Here is a 24,525-nt window from a genome sequence, read left to right on the forward strand (position 1 = left end):
TAGCTTTAGTGTAGTTGTATTATTTTAAACAATAAAGTTATAATAGTGGTAAGAGAATTAACTTTTTTATTAACAAATTTGTACTTTTCTTTTCCAGAGGTTGCAGATTTTAATGCTAAAATAAGAAAAAATTGCACAGCAACTTTTTTGAAAGATTATAAGAAAATTAAATTAAGTACAAAAATTAGTTGATAATACAAAATAGTGAACAAGTTGATAATATAAGGAAATAAGTTAAATCAAAATTATGTTTGTACCACTTGTGAAGCTTCTTGTTTATCAATTTTTTTTAGAGTTTAATAAAAAGAATAAGTGAATCTAAAAATCAAAACAGCTCATAAATTCATAATAATAATAATATACAATCAAATAAAATGTTTTGAACAATTTTGTTGGAATCTGTGATTTTCTCAAAAAGAACTTTTTCTTTTAAATTAGTAAATTTCAAAGTTAAAATAAATAAAAAATATCTATTTAAATCAGCTCATAAACTGATAGCTTGTATAAACAAAAATATGTTTGGGCTGCTCCTGTTGAAACTCTTGATAGAGTTAATGTATTTTGTTAGCCAAATGTGCATTTTTCTATACATAAGTAGCAAAAAAAAGCTTTATTAAATTAAAACAGAATATCAGTTAGTAACAAATAAGCAAATAAACAAATTATGTTTGGACCGCTGGTGTTGGAGCTTCTAGTGGTGTTTTTGGCAGCATTGTTGTTGCTGCACTCCTACGGTCAGATTAAGAAGCAGCACGCAATGGTCACCGTGGCAACGCTTGTAGCCTGGTACTTCAGCATGATCATTGTGTTCATCCTGCCACTAGATGTCTCTTCTGTTAGTTTGATTAAGAATATATTAGAAATTAATTAAACACATTAAAAAGTAAATATTACCTAAAACATAAACGTTATAATGCTGTTAATCAAGAAAAGTGTATCACAAGTTGTTTTAAAAAATAAATGCTCATAATAAAAGTAACAATAAATAAATTATTTCAACAAATTTTGATACTTATAACCAAAGTTCTAGAGATTAAGCAAGAGATTTTATTAGAAAGTAATCAGTAAAGCTAAAAAGCTCAGAAATAAGCTGTCAAATTAAGGGCATAGGGGGGAGGTCCAACTTGTTTTTTACAAGTTGGTTTTATTTTATAGAGTTTTGTCTGAGCTATCAGTCATTTTTAACCGCTTGAAAAAATTAAAAAAATTTTTGAGATATGAGAAATTATCAAAGTTGGTGACCTCAATAGGTTCCTTATGGAAGGCGCAAACTAAAAATGCAAAAAAAGAATATTTCACTAAAAATCTATCTCCTCCTTCATTTTTCAACCAATCTTCTTCAATTTTTCACAGAAAGTGTATTATTAAATTTTGAAAAGATTGAATGCAGGAATTTTTTAATTTTGAAAAATAAAATTTTTATTAAAAAAAAAAACAACCTGTTTTTTTGTTTTTTTTTTATCTAAAATTTTTATTTTTCAATATTTTTGAAATTCCAACATTCAAAGTCTTTTAAACTATAAAAGGAAGGTTTCCTGAAAATTTGAGGTCTTTAGCTTAAAAAATGAAGGAGGAGATAAATTTTCAGTGATTTTTAAATTTTCTGAGAAAATTGACCCTGAAAAATTTGCGGTCCATACGTTTGTATCGAAAAAGTTTTATAAAAATTACAATTTTTCAAAAGTTAAAAAAGATTTTTTAATTCTATAAAAACTGGCTTGTATATTGTACGTCAAGCTTTCATATAAGATCATATGTTATTTTTAGTGAAAAAAAAATGTCGGACCCCCCTATTCCCCTAAATACCAACCAGAATATTTACTCACAAAGCTTTCAGCATTTATTTGACATTATCAATGTTGTAAAAGTAAAAATAAAAACAATTTGTAACAATCTATTCTTTCAGGATTGGTCCTTTTATAATTATTAAACATTGTAAACAAAATTAGCCTATAGTAAATACATTGAAATGTATGAAATTTAGGAATACATTCAAAAGTGTTTTCAATTACAGCTTCTATAATTTTTAATAGTTATTTTAAGTATGCTAGTTAAACTATAAAAAACTGTATTGAAATAATTTTCTGCCATTTTAAGTTGTTTGGTAATGATTCAATTACAAAATTTATACAGTGAATAGTTTACATTCAGAGGTGTTTTATAAAAGTAACAAACTTAAATTAAAAATGAAAAAATTATAAGTTTTATGTCTTTTCTTGTTTGCTATTTAGTAACTATAATAAATACTTTTAACATTTTAGTTCTTTAAAATCCTTCTAGTATGAAAACTTTTTTTTTTGAATTTTATCTTTTAACAATTTGTTAAAAATGTAAAAATTCAATTTGAAAAACACTTACTAAGCTTTAAAAAAATCAGCTAACTAAAAGTGTTTTAAATTTTTTTAAAATAACTATAGTTTTTAAAAATGTTAGTCGTTTTATACAAAGTAGCTATTAATGAAAAATATAAAAGTTCTAGTTCTAAATATTTAAAAAAAAACTTCACAACATGGTTTAGTTTAAAGAAAACTATTGGTTTAAAAAATATTTCTCAGGTAGTATTTTACAGAAAAAACACAGTTTTTAGTTTTTAGAAAAAAGTTGTAATACATACTGTTTAACAACACATGTATAACACAATTTTTTTTTTAATTAATGCAAAATTAAGGAATTATATTTCAACAAATTATAACACTTCATATCAAAATTTTTTATGTTAAGATATAATCTTATAAATTAACAAGAAATAAAGAAAAATAACTTGTTATGCTCCATCTTTTCAAAAATTTTCATAGTATAATTTATAAACAAATTTAGACTAGATTAAATCCATTAAATCTATGTTCATTCTAATAATACACTCAATGGTGTTTTTAACTTTAGCTATCTGCAATTGTAAACAGTTATCTTAAGTGTACGAATAAAAGTGTTACAACTTTATTGAAAAAACCTTTCTAACCTTCTAAGTAGTTTAATATCAATTGAAATGTACACATTTATACAGTGTGTGCTGTATAGCTTACGTTCAAAGGTGTTTTAAAAATATAACGAACTTTGCAGACTTTCTATCGGGAGTGTATTGAGAAGGAGAAACTAGATCACCAGACAAACACTTCCACAAATTCCTCAGACCTTAAGAGAGGTAAGAACATATGTGTGTGTGTCTACTAGATATGTATGAAGTTGCCTTAAGTTTTTTTTTTGCATTATTTTTTTAGTTTTTTTATTATACAATTATTTTTTGAATTAATTGTTTTCAATTGCTTAAAAGACTTATTGTTATTTTTAATACTGCTACTTAAAGTTTTAAGTTAAAAAAATAATGTGCTAGAAAGTTTATTTAACCTTCTTTGAACAAGTGAACTAATTGAACTAGTTAACCTGATAGTTGTTTTAATGTTTTTAGCGAATAGTTGTTTGTACTTTGTAAAATGTTAAGTTTTTGTCATATTTATTTATGGTTTTTCTTTTGAAACTAAATTGATACTAATGTTTATAAAATATTAATGCTTTTGTAAGTATTATTTTTATGCTCTCAAATTGTTAGTTCAAACTTAATAATTTTAGTAATCGATTCGGAGTACACAATACTTTTTTTATGTATTCAGTTCATAATCAATCATTTTAAAAGTACTTCAGATCAAGGCCGCTCAACTGAAACAAACATATTATTATACATTACTAATATAAACAGTTGAAACTGTTGAAAATGCTTTTATATTTTTATTCAACTTCTTTTCCTTACACAACGTCATTTTGTAGTAGAATCAGTGACAAGCGCAACAACTGTAAACGCAACTTCTACTATTGTACCTTCAACTTTGTCATCAACAACAAACTTTCAACACGGTATGACGTCATAACGCTTGCATGCACGGTAGTCATGACAATTTGAAATTTTTGAATGATTTTGTCACTTCACTTTTGTAAACACTAGCTTGAGTTGTTTTACACTGGCTCGTTAAAATAAATCAAAATATGTTGTATCATAAATTTTGAACAAGTGAATACCGTTTTTAATGTCATGTGGATTTTACACTTTTGTCATATAAAATTTTTATTTTGTTGTTGAGTTGTTTCAGAAAGTTTGTGCAAGTTTGTTCAAAGTGTTATAGTTTATTGTTATAAAAATATTTGTGTGAAAATTTATTAAAATTTCCTGTTAATTTAGACTTTAGATGTTATTGTACAATGAATCTGTTTTGAAAAAGAGGATAGTTGAGTAATTTGGATCTAGATGAATAATTTAGTTTAATAAAAGTATAAAGATTTATATCTAAAACTTATACTAGTACATCTGTTTTCAATGTTTTGAAAGTACAAGAAAATTATGTTTGTAAATTTATACTACACTATTAAAACTTAAATGTATCTAATTTTTTAAATTAGTTTTACGAGTAAAGTACACTTTTTAATTATTTTTAACTAGTTTTGTAATCAAAAATAGAAGTTTATTATGCAAATGTTCTGCTACTTAAAACATGGTACCAGTTGTCTATCTAAACAAAAGTTATGATAAGTAATTTAAAAAAATAAAACTTAAGAAAAGACCATTGAAATTTTTTAAATCAAGCTTATTTTTAGTTAATAAAAGTGAAAATTGTAAAAAGTTTTCAATACTTCTGATTTAAACTATCTCAAAAAAATCTAAACTCTAGGTGTATGAGCATGTATAACAGACGTAAACTATTTAAGTATCATTTATAAAACATCAGTGTGAAATAATTTATTTCAATTTTTGATTTAACAATTACAAATTTTTTAAACTTTAAGGGTATTGCATTTTGCATGTGTAAGAGACTTCAAGTTCTCAAGTAATATTTTTAAACATAAAATAATTTTCACACAAAGTTTGAAAAACTTTAGATGTTGGATTTGCATGTTGTTTTAATGTTCACATAAAAAATACATTTAAAAATTTCGTAGTAAAAATAATGATCTTAATTTTAATTTTATAACATTCAATTTTTGTACACTTTAACGACTACTTTGTATACTGGACAAGAAAAGAAAGTTTTTAATATTTTTGTTTAAATAAACTTAAAATGAGTTGTTTAGATGTCTTCTGCCTTTTTTTTAGTCGAGATTATATAGTTTTGAAAATTGTAATCTACAGGTAATGAAACAGGTTTATTAATCATATGATTGAAATTTATCAATTATTTTACAAAAACAAAAAACAACAGATACAAAGAACTTTCGTTTATTATAAAAACATTTTAAATTCTTATTCAATTTGAAAAATAATTGAAAACCTTAATATAATAAATGAAAGATGGATTTTTAAACAAGTTTCATTACCTGTTTAAACTTAACATGTACATTTAAAACTTCAAATAGTTAATATAACATTATGAAAATCTGGATCTTAATCTATATTGGTCCTATATAAAATATTTTTTACTATTTTTATGTTAGCAAAATGTTTTTTTTTATATCTCACACACAGTTTCAAAATAAGTACAACAACTTTTTATAAAAGTAAGTTTTCATCAGTTTTTTTAAAGTTTTGTTAACATAATCACTTGTGTTTAAAACTACAGGGGAAGGGGACTAATACTTTCCTTAACTTGTTTTAATGTTAATAAACAATCTATTAGTTATTTGTTGCTGCTCTTTAAAAACAATATAACTCTTGAGATGTAACGATCAAAGTTTGAATGTTATATAGGTTTGTACTGAAGCAATGAAAGAACTATTTTATTAAAAGCATATTTCCTCTACCATTTTTTCAGAAATAATTTTTGAGTTTTTTTAGCCTGGTCTTCATAAATTAAAAAATTTTTTGTTGAAAATTATTTAAAAGTTTATTAATTTTTTTTTACTAATGGTTTTACCTGGAAATATGAGGTCTCAAAAAAAAAACTTTAGTTAAATTTTAATTTTCATTTTAAACTGAAATTTGAAAAAAAGATCCGTCCATAGGTTTGTATTAAAAACTTTAAAAAAGACGCTGTCCCAAAATTAATTATGTCCTATAAAAACTTGCTGATATTTCAAGCTTATAATCAGAGCCAATAAAAATTTTGAAATAAATGTTGTATAGCCTTTCATATGTTTCATAAAAGTTTCTTATTAGTGAGTTCAAAGATGCTTAATTTTTATGTTTTAAGGGGTTTTATTTGTTAGTACTGAGAAGTCTAAGTTGTGAATTTACATTTGATCTAATAAGCTACTTATTCTTGTGATAAGTAAAAAATAATAATTAGTAGTAAAAACACACCTATAAGCTGTTTAGGGTAGCTTGTTTTATTTTTGGACTACTACTTGTCTTGTACGTTGTTTATACAATATTTGCAGTTTATCTTATTATAACACAACAGTTTTGCTTTTTAAAAGTTTATTTCTAGTTATAGATTTTTGTTGATTAGTTTGATTTATGAAAACGGTCAAACCTAAAACAATGATTAAAGCTTAAATTTTGAAGCTGTTTAATTTCAAGAGTTTGTCTATGTAATTTATTTCTAGTAGTTGACATGCCAACACTTTCAATTATTGTTTCTTCCTTTTCAAAAAATTTAAGCCTTGTTATGAAAAAGTAATATGGATTCTTTATGTAATCATGTTTGTACAGTTTAGACTACTAAATGCAGTTTGATTTTTATATATATCCAAAGTGAAAAAGTTTCAAAATTTCTGAAAAAAAAACCTTGATTTAAGCCTTTGAAAAGAAAAAAAAAACTTTAGAAGAAGTTTTAAAAACCTAGAAGGAATTTCCGAAAACCGGTGGCCACCATTTGTATAGATCTTGTTGTAATGTTCTCAAAAGTTTACAGTACTGTTACTTTGTTTTAGTTCTAAATTCATAGTAATGTTTATATTTACAAACAGAAAAAAATCCTGCTGACTACGTCTCAACTTGTCTGAAACGAACCTGGAATTCTGGAAAAACCTGAAAATTTAGGCAGTTTTTACATGCAAAAATTAAAATATTTGTTATATACTAGAATCTATCTAGAATTCTTTTTTGATGTAATTTTTTATAAACCACATTAAAAGTAGCATTACAGTACCTTTTCAATACAAACAGAAACGACGCATGCTGACTACGTGTCGAGTTGTGTGAAGCCTTGGAATTTTAGAAATTTTTCACATGCAAACAATTAAAAGCTTAATTAGATATTAGAATCTATCACATAAATTTCTTTTTGATGAATTTTTTGTATCTTTTCAATACAAACAGAAACGACGCATGCTGACTACGTGTCGAGTTGTATGAAGCCTTGGAATTTTAGAAATTTTTCACATGCAAACAATTTAAACCTTAATTAGATACTAGAATCTATCATATTAATTTTTTTTTTGATGATTTTTTTGAATCTTTTCAATACAAACAGAAACAACACCTGCTGACTACGTGTCGAGTTGTGTGAAGCCGTGGAGCTACGTTCCTGAAAACACGCTACCGACAATGTGGATGCTGGTCTACTGGACATCACAGTTTCTCACTTGGTCAGTTGCATGCTTTCAATGTAAACTGATGTGAATTTGTATCGAGTGTCATTTAATCGATTAAAACTTTTCTGTCACTTATTTGATAAGAGTTGCATGTTGTAATGAGTTGTTAGTATGTATTTTTTTGTTACCAGTTTTAATGTAATCATCTAGAGGTGATATGTATAAAGTTTGTTTAAGTGTAAGTTACTAAATGTGAATTGGACTTTTCTGTTCATCAATTAATCAGAGTTACATGTTGTTAGTATGTATGTTTTTTTTGTTATAAGTTTTAGTATAATCATCTAGGAGTGATATGTATAAGGTTTGTTTAAGCTTAGGTGTAAATTACAAAATGTGAATACATGTCAATCATAAAGTTTTTAGATTGATATGGTTGAAAAAACACTTCATAACTTAGTAGTTACGTGTTCTTATGATTTGATTATGGTTTTTCTTAAAGTATCAGTTTAAATAGTTTTCAAGACTTTTTTAAAATGCTTCGTTTTCATTGACAATATAAGATATAAGTTTGACAATAAAAAAACTCTTAGTTAGCAATTGAAATATAATTACATTATAGATTTTGTTTAAGTACTCAGTTTTTCGATATTTATATTACTTTTAGGTAAAAGAATTTAAAATTAAGTTGTTGAATTAAAAAAGTAATCATTCTTAATACAAAAGTATTTTTTTAAAAATTAATATTTTAACTACAGGTTGGTGTTATCTTTCATACAGTCTTTTTAGTAAATTTTTCATAATTATTATCTTCGTACTAAAAACATAATATATCTTTTTAATTTATATTTTAATTTTAGGTTGGTGTTACCTTTCATACAGTCTTTTTTAGATTATTACCTTAGTAATAAAACATAATATATCTTTTTAATTTTTATTTTAATTTTAGGTTGGTGTTACCTTTCATACAGTCTTATGTTTGTGCTGGGGACTTCACCATTCCTGGTCAGTTTGATTGTTTTGTAATAAATTATTTAAAATAGAGAAATATTTAAGTAATTAGTAAATACTTGTATTTAAGACTTTTAGTATTAATTAGATTATTAGCAGTTTAGGTTTCCAGACGAAAAGCTTATATAGAAATAACCTTATATAAAACCTTTATATGAAATACAAAAGGCAAAAATTACAACAGGCAAAATGAAACGGGCAGTTGTTGAAAACGGAATTTATTATGCCAGTTACTTCGTTCTTTTCTGCTGTCTGCTAATCTACATCATTGCTTCTCCCAACATTCATTTTGACATGTTTGTTCTGATATAATTAGTATTTAATTTTGTAAATGTCCAGATAAAACACGTTCTTTCTATGTTCTTGAAAAAATTTAAATTAAGTGGTTTTTACACAGTACCAAAAATAAACTGTTTATTAGCTTGATTTGGCAGCTTAATAAATAATAAAATTAATTGATTAAAACAAGAACACAATAGTTTAAAACAGTTACTAATTAAAAAATTTTCTATCAAAATGTGCTATCAAAATGTAACAAAGTATAATGCCAAATCAAATTAATTATCACTGAAATATTTTATTTTACAGCTCCCAACTGAAAATCCTCATAATAACATGTTCCAACACATGGGGGTTGTTCCTACTCATCCTGTTGCTAGGTTACGGGTTGGTGGAGGTTCCCAGAAATTGGTGGCGCTGTTCCCACGTTGCCATGGAAACGAACAGGAATTACTTCAAACTTTCCAAGTTGTCCACAGAAAAGCAGGAAGCTACTGAGAATTACGAGGATTTACTTGATGTTTGTTTTTTCAGTTAATGTTTTAATTGATGTTTGTTTTAATTGTTTAGTAGTTTTGTAATATTAGTAAATATAAAATTCATTATTTTTTACTTCAAACTTCCCAAGCTGTCATTTGATAATTAGTAATCTACTGAAAAATATAAAATATTAAATCTGAGTACTACTTATTGTAAATACTTTTTATTTTTTTAAGTTTAATTCAATAAGCTAATGTAAGTTACTTTATAATTCTATAAAAATTTGTTTATGTTTTACTAAATAGATGATTTTTGTTAAAAATTAGTTGTATTAGTAGTTAAATAGTTATGGTCTTATATATTTATTATAATTAAATACAGTTGTAAAATATGTATGATTATAGTAAAATATAGTTAAATAATTATGCAAGTCTATTGAAATTAAATTAAAAAAACTCAGTGTTTAGTTAATTAATTAAGTTGATTATGTATTCTTTAGATGTACTTTTAAACTTCTTAAAAAACTTCACAACTTTAATTTTAGTTTAGTTTAAAGTTTTGGGCTTATAACATTTACTTTTTATGTGCAATTTAAAATATTAAAAAAATAACTCAAAAGTTTTGATTTAAAGGTGGACTTCTTAAATTAAATTTATTACATTTAAATTTTAGTTTTTAAAAGTTTTTAAATTATCTGAGTAGTATACTATTTTATACAATTAATTTTATTTTTAATTGTAATAACATACTATTAAATAAATTTTTTGAATTTGTATGTTTAATAAATTAAGAATTAATTTTACAGGAAATTAAACAAATTTCGAGTTGTGTAAATTATTCCCACCCGTACAGAAAATTCATCAACATTATTATCAGTAAAGTGAGTCTTTGTTTATTTGATTTAACTATAATATAAAAAGAATTTCATGTTATTCTTTTGTATTTAATTAAACATTTTTAAAAGTTATGAGTCATTTTCCACAGAGTGTAAAAAATAATGCTGACTTATCTAAGCATCAATAAATCTTTAATGTGCTTATTATATTTTAAGTTTTTTTAAATATTTTTAATATTAAAGTAAAAATACTATTAACGTTGTTTATGTTCTGTAGCTTGCATTTGGTAAAAATTAACAATACCCTAATTTATTTAATTATTTTCAACGTTAACACTAATACTGGTATAATATTAAGCAATTTCCGTTAAAAGTATATCACAAAAAAATAATTGATATGGAATGAATAGTTTATAGAAAATATCAACCAACTGTTTTCTTTTTTTAAATATTCACCAATTGTTTTTTACCATTTTAGTTTTCAAATATCACCAAATGTAATAGTTTTTAAATAAAATAAATTTCCAGTGTCCAGACGATTTCCAGCAGAGTCTGATTGACAACAACAGTGATGACGTAACAAACATTACGTCACAATCGCGAAGGAACAGTGACGTCATAGAGAGGTCGGTGCCCTCAGAAGCCGGTTTCGTCAAACTGCACAAGTGAGCAGGATTTTTTATTTCTTAGTATTTTTTATTAAGTGATACTTATTAATATTTTTAAAGCTGCCACGCACTCAAGACAACTCAGGCTTTTTTATTTGCAAAGCTCAGCTAAATTTTTTTCTTAAATTTCGAAACTAATTCTATATACTTCAAAATCATTTGTTTTTATTTATGATAACAAAATCTATGTGGTATAAATATTTTACCAGAAGTTTTTTTTTCCTATATCTCAGACTGGCTTTTAGGACTTAATAATCGAATATTTATCTGATAAACAAATAACTTTTTAAATTTCTTTGTATTTAATTATACATTGATTTAGATCAGGGTTTCTTAACCTTTTTTTCAAAAGGCCCCCCTTATAGAAAATAAAAAAGCTATGGCCCTCTCTAACAATATTTCTCAAAAAATTACCATAAAAACGCCAAAGACCTTTTTTTTGCTCTTCATCATCAACTCCACAATATCTAGTGTAAGTTTCAAATTATGGCCTTGTGGCTCCCCCTTTTACAGCTTATGGCCCCTTAAATTTCCTTATATTCTTCTACAATATCTATTATAAGTTTCAAAACTACCATTAAAAACGACTAATGATTTTTTTTGCTGTTCATCAATAACTCCACAATATCTAGTTAAGTTTCAAATTATGTCCTTGTGGCCCTTTCACTACTCATGCCCCTTTTGGCCCTTTTGCTGCTCATGACCCCCAAATTTTTGTAATGTTTACTTAGCCCACTTGGGAAACCCTGATTTAGATAATGAAAATTTTTAACTGTTTTTTTGTTTTATTTTTAACTCTTAATCTTCTTTACAAAACACCAATTAATTTTATTGTTAATCAAAATTTTAGTTTCAAGAGTTTTTTAACAACGAATGATAAATTGACAAGTATAGAAAGTTTTTAAGCATTTTACTTGAAAAAAAAACTATCTAGTTTACAGATGTTTCATTTCATTTATTTATTATGTTTTCGCCTTATGATTTTTTTAATAAAATTATAATTTCAAGATTTTTAAAGTGATTTTTTAAATAAAGTAAAACTTTTAAATATGATTTTTTAAGTTCTTTCAATTTACTCTTCTATTGATGGTCTAGCAGTTTAGTTTTAATTTTAAGTATAGTTGATAATATAATTTAATTTATTTATCCAGGCAATTGCTGCAATCAAGCGACACTCTAAGAAGAACAACTGTACAGTATAAAATATGCATGGACAAATGCTTGCAACTCGAAAATATTCAGAGAAACATTAACAACCAGGCTGACCGGTATTTTTATTAAATTTATTTGTATTTGTTTAAACTTTAGTTTTGACTATTTGTTTTGTAAATTGTTTAAGCTGGTTGCGATTTGATTAAAATTTTGTATTGTTAATTCTATTAAATTTACATACTTTTATAAAACATAATAGTTTATAAAAAAGTGTGTTTGTTTTTTTTTTGATTAGCTGTTTAAATAATAACCTAACTATTAAACTTTTAAGTTATTTTGTACCTCAAAAGTGTTATATTATATCAAGCAAGATATAATACTTGATCCAAGCAATAAACGTATGTCTTATTAATATATTGATTATAATTTAACACAAAAAGTATTCTTATTTTATCAAAAGAGAAATTTTATACTTTGCAAGCATATATACAATATGATATTATTAATAAAATAAATTGTAATGTTATTAATAATAATACTTTTTAGATGATGGTATTTTATAACAATTGATTTACAAAAACTATTTTACTTAAAAGCTATAATATTTTTATGAAGTAATTTTTAGCTTTTTGATAATTGCTAGAGCTATTTTTGTTATTTAGTAAGAACATTTTATACAGGGTTGCCACTTTACCTGGAAACCCGAAAAACCTGGAATTTGACAATTTAGGCAAAAAAACCTGGAGTTTGAGAAACTTTGAAAAAAACCTGGAAAAACCTGGAATTTCGATCAAAAATCACTAAAAAAACCTGGAATTTTAACAATTTTCACATGTTTTTATTATTGTATTAAAATTTCGATTTGACTTAAAAAATCTATAGTATAAATAAAAAAAAATTGTTTTTTTCAATAATTTTGTTATTAAAAAACATATTTAAAGTAGCTTTACAGTATCTTTTCAATGTTTTTATACTATTTAACACAGTTTCTTACCTTTAACTTTACTCTAAACTATAAATATAACCAAAAATGTGTACTTTTAAAAACCTTGTAGAAATTTGGAAAATCTGGAAAAATTTTTGAAAAAACGAGTGGCAACCCTGTTTATAGTATAATTGTGAGACTTTAGATTCAACAATAGTTGTTTTCATAGGTTTTCGAGAATTTAAAAGCGTAAAAAATTTAAAGAGTATTTAATTATTGTAGATAAGTTTGTTTGTACAAGGGAAATTTTAAACTGTTTTGAAAAAAATAGGCTTTTTTAAATGTAACACTTTATTTTGAAATACATTGAAGTCTGATTTTTTAAAATTAGAGTAAAAATTTTAATTTGTGTCCCAGTAAAACTTTATTGTTGTTTAAGTTGCTGTTTTATTGTAGTAAACATAAAAAAGGATTATTTTTAAGTTTTATACTAATAACCTAGAAAACAAACATGAAAATTCCTTACAAGTTGTAATTCATACAAGTTTATAAAATAAAAAAAGTAATTTCAGAATTAGATTCAACTAATTTATTACAATACTGTTAGACAACTATTACAATTATCAAGCATAAATTTTAAACATTGTTCAAAAACAAAAGACCTTTAGATTGAAGTTTATTACTTATTGTAAACAAATGGTTTAGAGTTTGCTATATAACAAGTAATGTTAAAAAAGTGATTGAAAATACTGTCTATTTACAGGCTTCTATACTCATAGATCAACAGATTGCAGAGTATGTATAAAATTATTAGTTTAAATCATATTTATTAAATATTATGTGTTGATTGTTACTACTGAATTGAAATAAAATAAAAGTATTGAATACCATGTTTAAAACTAATTGTGAAAACTAGTTTATTTAATACGCAAAAAAAAATTTAGAATTTGGAAAATTTTAGATGTTCAATAAAGTTTTCAGTTTTTATCTATTCAAAATATTTTTAAAATTAACAGTTTTATAGTTCACTAAATTGTATGTCTTAAAGTTAACATAAAAGTAAAGATATAGAGTTATATAACAAACTTAAGTTAATAACAAATATTGACTGAGTATCAAAATAAATAGTTTTTCAAATTATCAAACAAAGTTTCACAGTTGAAAAATAAGTATGTGTTTTTTCATGTTTTATATCACTTGTATAGTCCATAAATTGTATGGCTTTAAATTTAAATCACCAAAAAAAGTTTCAAATACCAAAAAATGTTTAAAAAATATTTATATCCGCAGAGTGTGGAAAGCAGACTCATCCTTATTGGCTTCTAATTCCGACATTAAAGAGCCTTTCATAATTAGAAAGTTCTTTTCACTCAAAATGAGTTAGTTGCTTTTTAATACTTTTAGTTTTGGTATAAAAAAAATTTTATTTTAGACGATTCGTTTCAATCAATAACTAAAACAGAAGTTTTTATTTTTGTTTTAAAGAACTTTTTGTCATAGTCATATATTTTCATATTCCTTTAAAATAGTTGATCAAATTCAACTACTAAAAACATACGTAGGTGGTCTTTAACAATTTGATAAAATGTTAAATCAACGTACTTTGTAGGGTTGCCAAAAAACCTGTAAAATCCTGGAGTTTGAGAATTTAAAAAAAAAAACTAAAAAACCTGGAATTTTTAACAAGCTTAAGATGTTAAGTTGTAAAATTTCGATTTGACACAAAAAAAATCATTTAGATACATTTTTTTGGGCATTAAATTTTTTTTTTAATCAAAATTTAAAATAGCTTCACAGTATCTTTTCAATGTTTTTATAATATTTAACACAGTTTCTTGTACACTTAACTTTAAACTTAAAATGAACCCAAAAGTATGTGCTTTTAAAAACCTGGAGGAAAGTTTGAAAACTTGGAGAAAATTTGCCTAAAGATTTAGCAACCCAGAGGAAAAATGTTTTGATAAAATTTCAAATCAAATATTTTATTTTTTGCATGTTTTTGACTCAAAACAAAATCTCATTTATAATTCATGCGAAAATATTTTTGTTGCTCGAAGCTTTAAATTATTTTTTAATGGCTGGCGTACATAAGTAATTGTATTTAAACACATTCGGGCAAGTTCAAAATATTTAGTTTTTTCAAGTACGCTTACTGTATGTCTAATAGTTAACATATTCAAGATAACATTATTTTTTTTTTACAAATTATTTAAACAAAAAAAAAATTCTATACAACTTTTTTTTGTGTTTTTTATAACTTTTTATCTGAAAATTTGTCGAGCATTTTATTAGAAATTAATATTTTAGATTTTGTAATTTTATTAAACATTTTTTGTGGTTAAAACCTAAACTCAGCTAAACGCACTACTTTGTAGCTATGATTAATAAATGATAATCAAGTTGTTAGAAAGCATTTTTGTTGATTAAATTTCTAAAAGTAAAAAAAAAACAAAGTCTAATTGGTCATTTGTAACTAATGTTTTCATCACTTTAAAAGTTTTATATATACAAAACAAAACTTGTCCAAACTTTACGTGCAGTCACAACTAGTTTTTCAACATTATTACTTTGTCACATAAAGTTATTGGTACATGCTTCACTATAATCAATCAAAATATGTTTTTTTTTGTACTAATTTTTTGTAAAAGTAGTTTTTTTCCATTACCAAACCTTTTAAGTGTTTTTTTATGAATCAAAATAAATAGTATAATATGTTTTTATATGGTTAACTTTGTTTATATGTTTTAATACAGTTTTCTTAATGGTAGCACTACAAAAGAAATATTTTCGAAAGACAAAAAGTAAAAACTATCGGTAAATGCTATAATTTAAAATATTTACTTATTGTCTGTAAACTGAAAAAACATAAGTAATTAATATAGCTGTATGAGTGCTGAAAATCTCAGTTATACAATACAAACGTTTTAAAGTTTAAATTAACTTAAACAATGTACTTTAAAAAATGATGAAGAAAAAAAAAAATATTGTAAAATCAATAAATAATTTTTTTTGATTTAAAATTGTTTAGAAGTTTTTAATTTATTTGAGTTTTTGGGCTTTTTAAGTTCTAATTAGTTTTAACTTATAGTTTTACATTATTTAGTAACTAGACTATTTTAAGGTTACTATGTATATGTTTTATATGTGTTTATAAAAGTATAATATTTTTCAAACTATAAATCTTCCAAAGAAGAGAGTACTAACAAATTTGATAATATGAAAAGTGACTACATGTTTTAAAAAAAAAATGTAAATCTAAAAAAAAAGTATACGGTATATAAGTCTGACAACTTGTTAAAAGGATTATTCTACTTCCAGACTATACAACACAGACTAATGTATTTTTAATTAGCATGTGCAATGCAGAGTTTGTATGATTAATTTGAATTAGTTGTTTGACAGTAGAAAGATTAAAATTTATAATTTTGATAAATAATTGTAACGTGATAAAAAATAAGTATGAAATTGTTTATTAATTGAAAACATTATTTATTCAGCAAGGTATTAAATCAAAAACAAATTAAAAACATGTTAAAAAAATATTTATAAAATTTCAACTCTCATATTTAACTGCTCATTTTTTAAACTTGTTTTAAAGGGGAAATAAATTTTAGTTCAATAGAATAAATAACTATTCGTAATAAAAAGGAATTTAAAAATGTTTCAGAAAACTCGGCATTCAAAAGTTATGAGTCATAGAAGTAAAATTAGTATTAGAAAAAACAGCTATGTTTTATCAAAACTGAATAGATTAAACTTTGTTAAGTACATTAAATTGCAGTAAATATTTTCGTGAAAGTAAGCTAACCAAATTAAACGTTTAAAGCTTAACTTTTTTACCTAATGTATTGAAACCTTTACTAATTAAAAACATCTAAATTTAATTTCTGTTATAAATGGGCAAACGAGTTTGTAATAAACAATTCAAGACATAAAACAGTATTACAGGGTTCGTGCGCATCAGGCTAAATCAGGATAAGTCAGGCTAAATCAGTTTTTTTGAAAAAAGTTGAAAAATGTCAGGCTAAATCAGTTTTTTTATTAAAAATTTGAGAATCTCAGTTTTTCTTAGTTGAAATGGATCAAAATTTTTGAAAAAAAAAATTGAGAAATCTTTTTAAGATCAAATAGAAATGTGAATTTATTTCTAAATAAAATTTAGTTATTAAAGACAAAATCAGTCAGTATTTGTAAAAATAAATGCTTAAAACCTTTTGTTGAATCTTTAAAAAAGTTTTAAGAATCTTCATTATTTTATTTTAAGTAGATTTTATACGTCATAATTATGAAAATTCAAAAAAATATACAGTTTAAACATTACAGTTTAGTTTAACAACTTAGATCTTTGTTTAAATTCGTTTACATCAGCTATGTATTTCATAGCTTAGTTGGTTGAACTGTTTTAATTTCTAATTTAAAGGCTTTATACCAAATACTTTTTAGATTAAAACTCTTAGCAGTTTATCAATATATTTTACTGTTTGTTTAAAGTTATTAGAGATATTCATTAGTATGCTGTATAGTGTTTATGTGAATATTTAAACGGTTTTTGTTTAAAAAACTCAATAAGTGTTTAAATTAAGATGTCTTGTAACAAAAATATTTTTTTTTAACATGCGCTGATTTAGTATTTAAAATCGTGTTAATAATTTAGAATTCGAGCGATTAGACTTAGAGTTTATGGTTTGAAAAATGATGAAGATTCAAGGGTATCTTAGTAAAAGTTACACTTAAATTAAGTATAACTAACCTAATATTTATTTATACTAAAGCATTACCTTTGGAAACTCAACCAATTATGAAAAAAGTGATTTTAATATAAAATTTAAATCTAAAAACGTTAGTGTTAGAAGTCCTACTTGATTTCTTAGTATCAGATTGAAAATGTGAAATCTAGCCAATAATCTAAAGTAGTGTATATACATGTGTAATACTACATATAAATGTAAAATAATAATATTTATCAGAATGGAAGTTCTATTGTGAAATCCAACCCATGTTCAGAAGAATATTCTCGATAATGCTGATGGTACTGACGGTGTTAGTAATTTGGAGTGAATGCACCTTTTTCAACGAGCATCCAGTACTTTCTCTGTTCGCTATTTTCATCAACTTGGCGAAATCCAACTACCATTACTTCTACATTGAGGTTTATTTATTTTGTACGTTTTTGTATACTTTTAAATATGTTAGTTTCCTTATAAGCTATTTTCATCAACTTGGCGAAATCTAACTACCATTACTTCTACATTGAGGTTTATTTATTTTATATTTGTCTGTATACTTCTAAATACATATTTTAAATACTAAATACATGTTTATCATATTTTTTAGTATTCAAATTTCATTATAAGATTTATTATTTTATATTTTTAGCTTTTATATTAAAACATACTAATTCTATTATGACTATTTTCATCAGTCTGAAAAAATCTAAATAGCACTACTTCTATGTTGAGGTTTGTTATTTAATATGTGTATGTATGTTTCTAAATATATTAGTTTCGTTATAAGCTATTTTCATTAACCTAGATAAATCTAGCTATCGCAAACTCTTCATTTAGGTTTATTATTTTGAATTTTAAGCTTATGTTTCTAAATATATTAGTTTCGTTATAAGCTATTTTCATTAACCTAGATAAATCTAGCTATCGCAAACTCTTCATTAAGGTTTATTATTTTGAATTTTAAGCTTATGTTTTAAAACATATTAGTTTAACCATGAGCAATTTAAGCTAGTGTAGCCAAGCCGAATTATCACTGTTTCTAAATTAGGATTTACTTATTCGTATTTTAAGGTAGTATTTAATTGTAGTTATTAGTGTATTAAGTTTGTGTTTTTGAATTATTTATAGTTTGATTTAAAACAATGTTTTTTGTGACACATTACTCAAACCCATTGATATTAATCAGAACGACAACTGCCTGTATAAAAATGATGGCGGTCATAAATAATCACATAATAACTTGAAAATAATACAGTTGAAAAGCGATGAAAAAAAGAATATTAAAATGATCTGAAAATATCAATTAACTTTTAAATACTATAAATAAAAAATTAAATGGAAAATATCATCAATCTAATATATATAAATAATCACTTTAGTGTTATGTGCATATTATAAGTGACGTAAAGTTTCAAGTTTATTACTTTATAAACAGATTTTAGTTGTAATATTGCAAGTAGTTTTGTAAAATATTCTGTTGTGTATGTTGTACTCAGAACGAAAGTATTTAATTATTTTTTTGCAAAAAGTTATAATTAATATACAAAAGTTATTATACTAGTAAAATGTTGCATTAAAATTGATTAAACATTTCAAACAGCTAGCGTCAATAGTGGTAATATTTTATTTATGTTACTGCGCGTATTTCACTGTATTCAGAATGAAGATATTTAATTATTACTACATTGCCAACCATCATCAAACTAATGAGTCCTCACTCATATTCGTCGGAATGTTAGTTTGATTGTTTATTTTACATAAACTATTTTTATTTATTTTGTAGTCATTTTCATTAATGGTGTATAACGTTTTTTTTTTTTTTTTTTATAAAACACTAAGTTTTAAAACTTTAATTTTTTATTACTTTATTCATTGTTTCATATTAAATTGTTCTTAAAGCTTTCAGTAGAGTATATAACATTTGAAATATTTAATTACATATGCCAAATAGTGCTTCAGTTTTGATTAAAGTTTGAAATTTTTTTTATATAAAAGAGTTGTCAATAAAGTATACATTTAAAACTAAATATAAAATAATTTACATAGCGGCTGGTTCAATTTTTTGCTTACATTGTATTTTAGTAAAAGTTGATATAAAAACTGTTTTTTACAAAAACATCTTGAAAACCACTTAATTTTTTTATAGGATGTTGTGCCGTCTAACCCCACCTTTATGCTTGAATTTTCTCGGATTAATTCATCTGGACACTGGGATTGAAATTACTGATAAAATCAGAGTAGAAACTGCGTACACACAAGTAAGAAAAGTTTACAGTTTTTAGAAAAAAATTGTAATATTAAAACAGTCGGCAGTTTAAAATTGTTGAAGACACTGAATTAGAAAATGCATCAAGTTTTTAGTGTTTATTTTAAATTATTATTTGCTGTAAAAGTGTCAAAGCACTGTCGTTAAAAGTTAGAAGCTTAATCATATGTTATTTTACTATTACTATTCAATTAAATTAATATGTAACTCATATGATATTATATGTAACTCATATGATAACAATTTAAATCAGATCATGGGTCACTTGGAGCTCATACCGTTCATAAGCGATGGGTTCAACATTTACTTCCCCATACTGGTGCTGTTGCTGTGCGCATGCACTTACTTCGAAGTGGGCCCCAGAATGCTCAAGTTCATCGGCTTTCAGAAGCTCGTATCCACGGAAGTCGACGACATAATGATCGATCTCATCAATGACGGCAAGCAATTAGTTGCAAGAGGTGATAATTATTTTGTTAAAACAGTAATTATAATATTGTTTTATTTATCATGATCGATCTCATCAATGACGGGAAGCAATTAGTTGCAGGAGGTAATAATTATTTTAGAACAACATAAAAATTATGTGTTGATTTATTTGATTGAAAACTCATAAATGATTGGAAGCAATTAGTTGCAAGAGGTAAGAAAAGTAATAATATTTTGTTGAAACAGTAATTATAATATTTTTCTATTTATTATGATCGATCTCATCAATGACGGGAAGCAATTAGTTGCAAGAGGTGAGAAAAGTAATAATTATTTTGTTAAAACAGTAGTTATAATATTGTTTTATTTATCATGATCGATCTCATCAATGACGGGAAGCAATTAGTTGCTAGAGGTGAGAAAAGTAATAATTATTTTGTTAAAACAGTAGTTATAATACTGTTTTATTTATTATGATTGATCTTATCAATGACGGGAAACAATTAGTTGCTAGAGGTAAGAGATATTTTATTTAGAATAACATAAAGGTATTTATTAACCTATAACAATTAATCTTAGAAATGATGAAAAACAACTAGTTTAAAATATTGAAAAAAAAAACTTCATGATTCATTTTATTTACGATGGGAAAAATTATTCGCTCGATGATCAGTAAAACAAATATTTATAATTTAATACATTAAACTAAATATCCAGGATCCGAATATGCTGAATTTATTTAACTCCTTACATTGCCTAGAAAGATCTAGAGCAGTGGCCTCCAAGGGGTACTTAGCATTAAAAAAAAAGGAATTTTTGGGGAGAGTTTTAAAACTTATGTTAGATATTCCGGATTATGTGATGAAAAGAAAAAAATTATTCTTAGGCTTGTTTGAGAGGAGTTTTAAAACAAACTTGTACTAGACATTACAGGAATAAATTTAAAATCAAATAAGTTCTGTACTGGGTCGGATCCTAATTTAAAAACAAAATCAGGGTGCTGATTTTTCTAGGTAGTAGTTTTGAAATAAGATCCTAATCCAACCAGGCTATAATGCTATAGATCCGGTAGTGAATAAATTTAAACTCTAGAATTTTTATTTTAATTTGCACACAAAGTTCTAGTGTACATTTATACTAAAAACTAGCATTCAGTAAGCTTCTGAAAATATTTTATAATTCCTTGATTTGAAATATTTATAAAATTTTATTTGTTTAACTAGGATTAATAAAAAAACTTTAAACAGTAACAGTCATAATTCGTTAATGAAATGAAGCAATTTTTATGGTATGCATTTTTTAATAATTTGTATGTTAACAGTGTGTACTTAATACTTTTTAAACAAACTTAACAGAAAGACGAAGGGTGGACAGAAGGTTGAAGCAAGAAGACAGAAGCAAACAATTAGACAAATTAACAAATAATTCAAATCATCAATGGAAAGGTAGATACATGAAAAAACACACTAGTCACATACAAGGTATCAATTAAAATAAATAAATACTTATTAAATTAATTTTTAATGAAAAGTACAAGTAATCATTAGGATATTAATAGTTTATTAGTTCACTAAGTTGTTGAAAAAGTATACTTTTCTACTAATAATTTTAAGCCAGAAACTTTAAATATTTTGTTATTTGCTTCGTATTTTGTTTTCAAAACACCATTCAATTGTTACGTCACAGACCAGCCTTACCAGAACGACGACGCGACGACCAGCTCGAATGTGACGTCATACAAATCGATCACGATAGACCAGTACGTCAGCAGCGATGATGACGTCATAAGCAACAACACGTCATCGTCGACCAACCCGAGGAACCTCTTCGACGATATCTGATTGTTACGTCACAAACAGTTTGATTGTTACGTCATAATTTGTTGAGTTATTTGTTTGTTCTCCGAAAAACTTTTAGTTCTCAGCTGTAGCTCCCAATTTATTTTTTGTGTTTCTAATTTTTCTACTAAAAGTAATAATATTTATTAATAATAATAATTAGTTCGACGATGTCTGATTGTTTCAATATAATTTATAAATTTGTTAGCTTATAAGTATTTTTGGTTGGTTTCCCGTAATTTTCTACTCTTAAATTGAAGTTCCCTGATTTGTATTTGTATTGTGTTTAAGTAATAATAATATTTATTAGTAATATTATAGTAACTTTATATTTTATTGCAGTTTTAGCTTAGATATATAACAAATTAGTAGAACTAAAAAAAAAGTTACTGCAAAATTTTTTATTAGATAAATTTTTACAAAAAGTTTTTGAATGAAGGATTTCGTTGTAACTTATCACAGGGTAGTTTGAAATTAAAAAAAAGTTTTACTAAATTTTACAGTTGCTAATTTAAACATTGAAGTAGTTGTTTTTGTATGTTTAAAGTTACAAAGATTTAAGATCTTATCTTCTACATTTTGAAATATAATGACACTAAAAGTTTATTGAGTTAAAGTGAGTGGATGTATGCTTTTGTTTTTGGAAATGAAAAATATAGTTAAAAAAAAAGAGTATAAAAAGTTATTAAAGTTATTTTAAGAAGTTGAAACTTGTTTATTAAACAAAACTGACCCAATGTTGCATAAATTACAACACAAAAAGTATTTGTTATTATTGGATAAAGTTATAATTTAAATTCAGGACTTTGTTTGTATTATTTTTAGTAGCTTTTGAAGCTTAGTTTAATATTTTTTATAATAAAAAGAGTGTGCATAGATGTTTTAGTCAAAAAAAAAAACAAATACGTAATTATTTTTTATAATTGTAACTTAAACGTTGTGTTATGTTATACTTTTTTTCTCTCTTAATCTAAATATTTTCTATTTCTAAGCTAAATGCATTTTATTATTTATAACTGTATTTATTTTTTTATTATTTAGACTAAATTGCCACTAACAGTTGGAATAGTAATTTGGAAAAGTACAGATTTTCAATAAGTTGATAAATTAAGTAAAAAACCTAAAAAAACTTTAAATACCTTGATAGTTTAAGCAACAAACATATTGTCAAAATATTTTTTCTTTTTGAAAAAAACTTAATTGTATAACATAATGTATATTTATTAAAAAAGAATGTTTTTGTTATTGTTAGGTATCAATTTTTTTTTTAGTTATTCACTGCAATTGAAATAGCTCAACTCTGTATTAAACTGTCGCAACAATGTTTGCTTTTTTATTTTGTTAAATTGATAATCTTAATATTTAATAAAGTTATTGTATTGCTTAAACTTATTTGAGAGCTTGCGTATGTATTTTAAATGTTTATAATTTGTATACGTAGAAGTGCTAAATTTGTACACTTTTTTTATGTAAATTTTGTTTCATAACTTGAAATGTTCAATTGCCATTGGTTTTACTAATAACTTGTTCTAATTTTAGTTTTAGTTTTTACTTGCTTTTGAAGCATATAAACTGTTTTTTTTTTGTATAAAACTGTTATAAAAGTATTAGCAAGACAAACAAAAAAGATAACGTTTATCAAATTAACTCCATTTAATTTTTTTTTGTTCGTTTTTTCTTTCGTACACAACATTTCTTCTAATTAATATTTAGCTTTAGTTGTTTTAAACAATCCAGTTAGCTTATCTATTTAACTAAAAACACTCAATTTAGAAATTTAATTGAACATGCTTTTTTATTAAACTAACTTAAAACTGCTTTTTTTCCCTTGTTTTTTAAATAACTTAATTTGAAACTGTTTATTTTCCTCATTTTTTAAATATCTTAATATAAAACTTCTTTCTTTCCTTGTTTTTTAAATAGCTTAATTTAAAACTATTTATTTTTCTTATTTTGTAAATGTCTTAGTATAAAACTACTCCTTATTTTTTACATAATTTTTGTGCAATTTGTAGCGGTGCAGTTTATAAAATATGTTGTAATTTTTATTACGTTTATATAAATATTGTCACTACGTTACTGTTTAAATAACATAATTAAAACTAAAGATATATAGTAGAGTGAGAATGTGTTTAATAATTTTTTAGTAATTGTACGTTTTCATGTATATTTAAACTACCATAGTACTTTTTTAATTTTATCTTGATATCTTTTTTGAACTTAAAGATAAGTATAATATTGAATATAATATAAAGTGTTTGTAGTTATTATTTTAAGTTTCTATTTAAACAGATAATCAAAAATTTTTATCTTAGTTTTGTACAGATAAAATAAATAAGTTAACGTAGCCAGTTTTCTTATAACTCAGTTAACAGTACTTTAAGTTTTTTTTTTACTTTAATTTTATTATATACGTTATTTAAAAAATCCAGTTCAAGGAGGAAAAATTGTGTTTAAATAGTGCACATTAATTAGTTTTGGAGTTGCTTATTTTTTAAAACTATGTAACAAACTTAAAGC

The 24,525-nt window shown here is 24.3% G+C and overlaps 1 protein-coding gene across 2 annotated transcripts; it reads left to right on the forward strand.

Moving 5' to 3' along the window:
• Positions 1-636: 636 nt before the first annotated feature.
• On the forward strand, positions 637-22,381 carry LOC145841991 (G-protein coupled receptor-associated protein LMBRD2-like). 2 transcript variants are annotated; one of them, XM_082949321.1, is made up of 17 exons: positions 637-835; positions 3,061-3,142; positions 3,763-3,849; positions 7,338-7,452; positions 8,345-8,400; positions 8,591-8,702; positions 8,995-9,205; positions 9,971-10,045; positions 10,529-10,665; positions 11,820-11,936; positions 14,036-14,124; positions 17,713-17,894; positions 19,073-19,206; positions 19,619-19,730; positions 19,992-20,199; positions 21,523-21,648; positions 21,854-22,381. In XM_082949321.1, exons 1-17 carry the CDS (start codon positions 665-667, stop codon positions 22,006-22,008), a joined length of 2,169 nt encoding a protein of 722 aa, XP_082805447.1. In that variant the 5' UTR covers positions 637-664; the 3' UTR covers positions 22,009-22,381. The 2 variants fall into 2 exon arrangements, with proteins under 2 accessions (XP_082805447.1, XP_082805448.1); XM_082949322.1 differs by lacking the exon at positions 3,763-3,849.
• Positions 22,382-24,525: the final 2,144 nt, after the last annotated feature.

The sequence above is a fragment of the Thalia democratica genome, chromosome 8 (genome assembly GCF_965202585.1).
Source record: "Thalia democratica chromosome 8, ktThaDemo2.hap1.1, whole genome shotgun sequence".
In the NCBI taxonomy this organism is placed as follows: domain Eukaryota; kingdom Metazoa; phylum Chordata; class Thaliacea; order Salpida; family Salpidae; genus Thalia; species Thalia democratica.

What these genes read in the sequence shown, in the direction of transcription:
- LOC145841991 (XM_082949321.1), top strand. Translation starts at nt 665, where the DNA reads ATGTTTGGACCGCTGGTGTTGGAGCTTCTAGTGGTGTTTTTGGCAGCA. An exon ending in ATTAACAACCAGGCTGACCG is followed by an intron (nt 11,937 to 14,035) that starts GTATTTTTATTA and finishes TTATATCCGCAG; the next exon opens with AGTGTGGAAAGCAGACTCAT. An exon ending in GTTCTTTTCACTCAAAATGA is followed by an intron (nt 14,125 to 17,712) that starts GTTAGTTGCTTT and finishes AATATTTATCAG; the next exon opens with AATGGAAGTTCTATTGTGAA.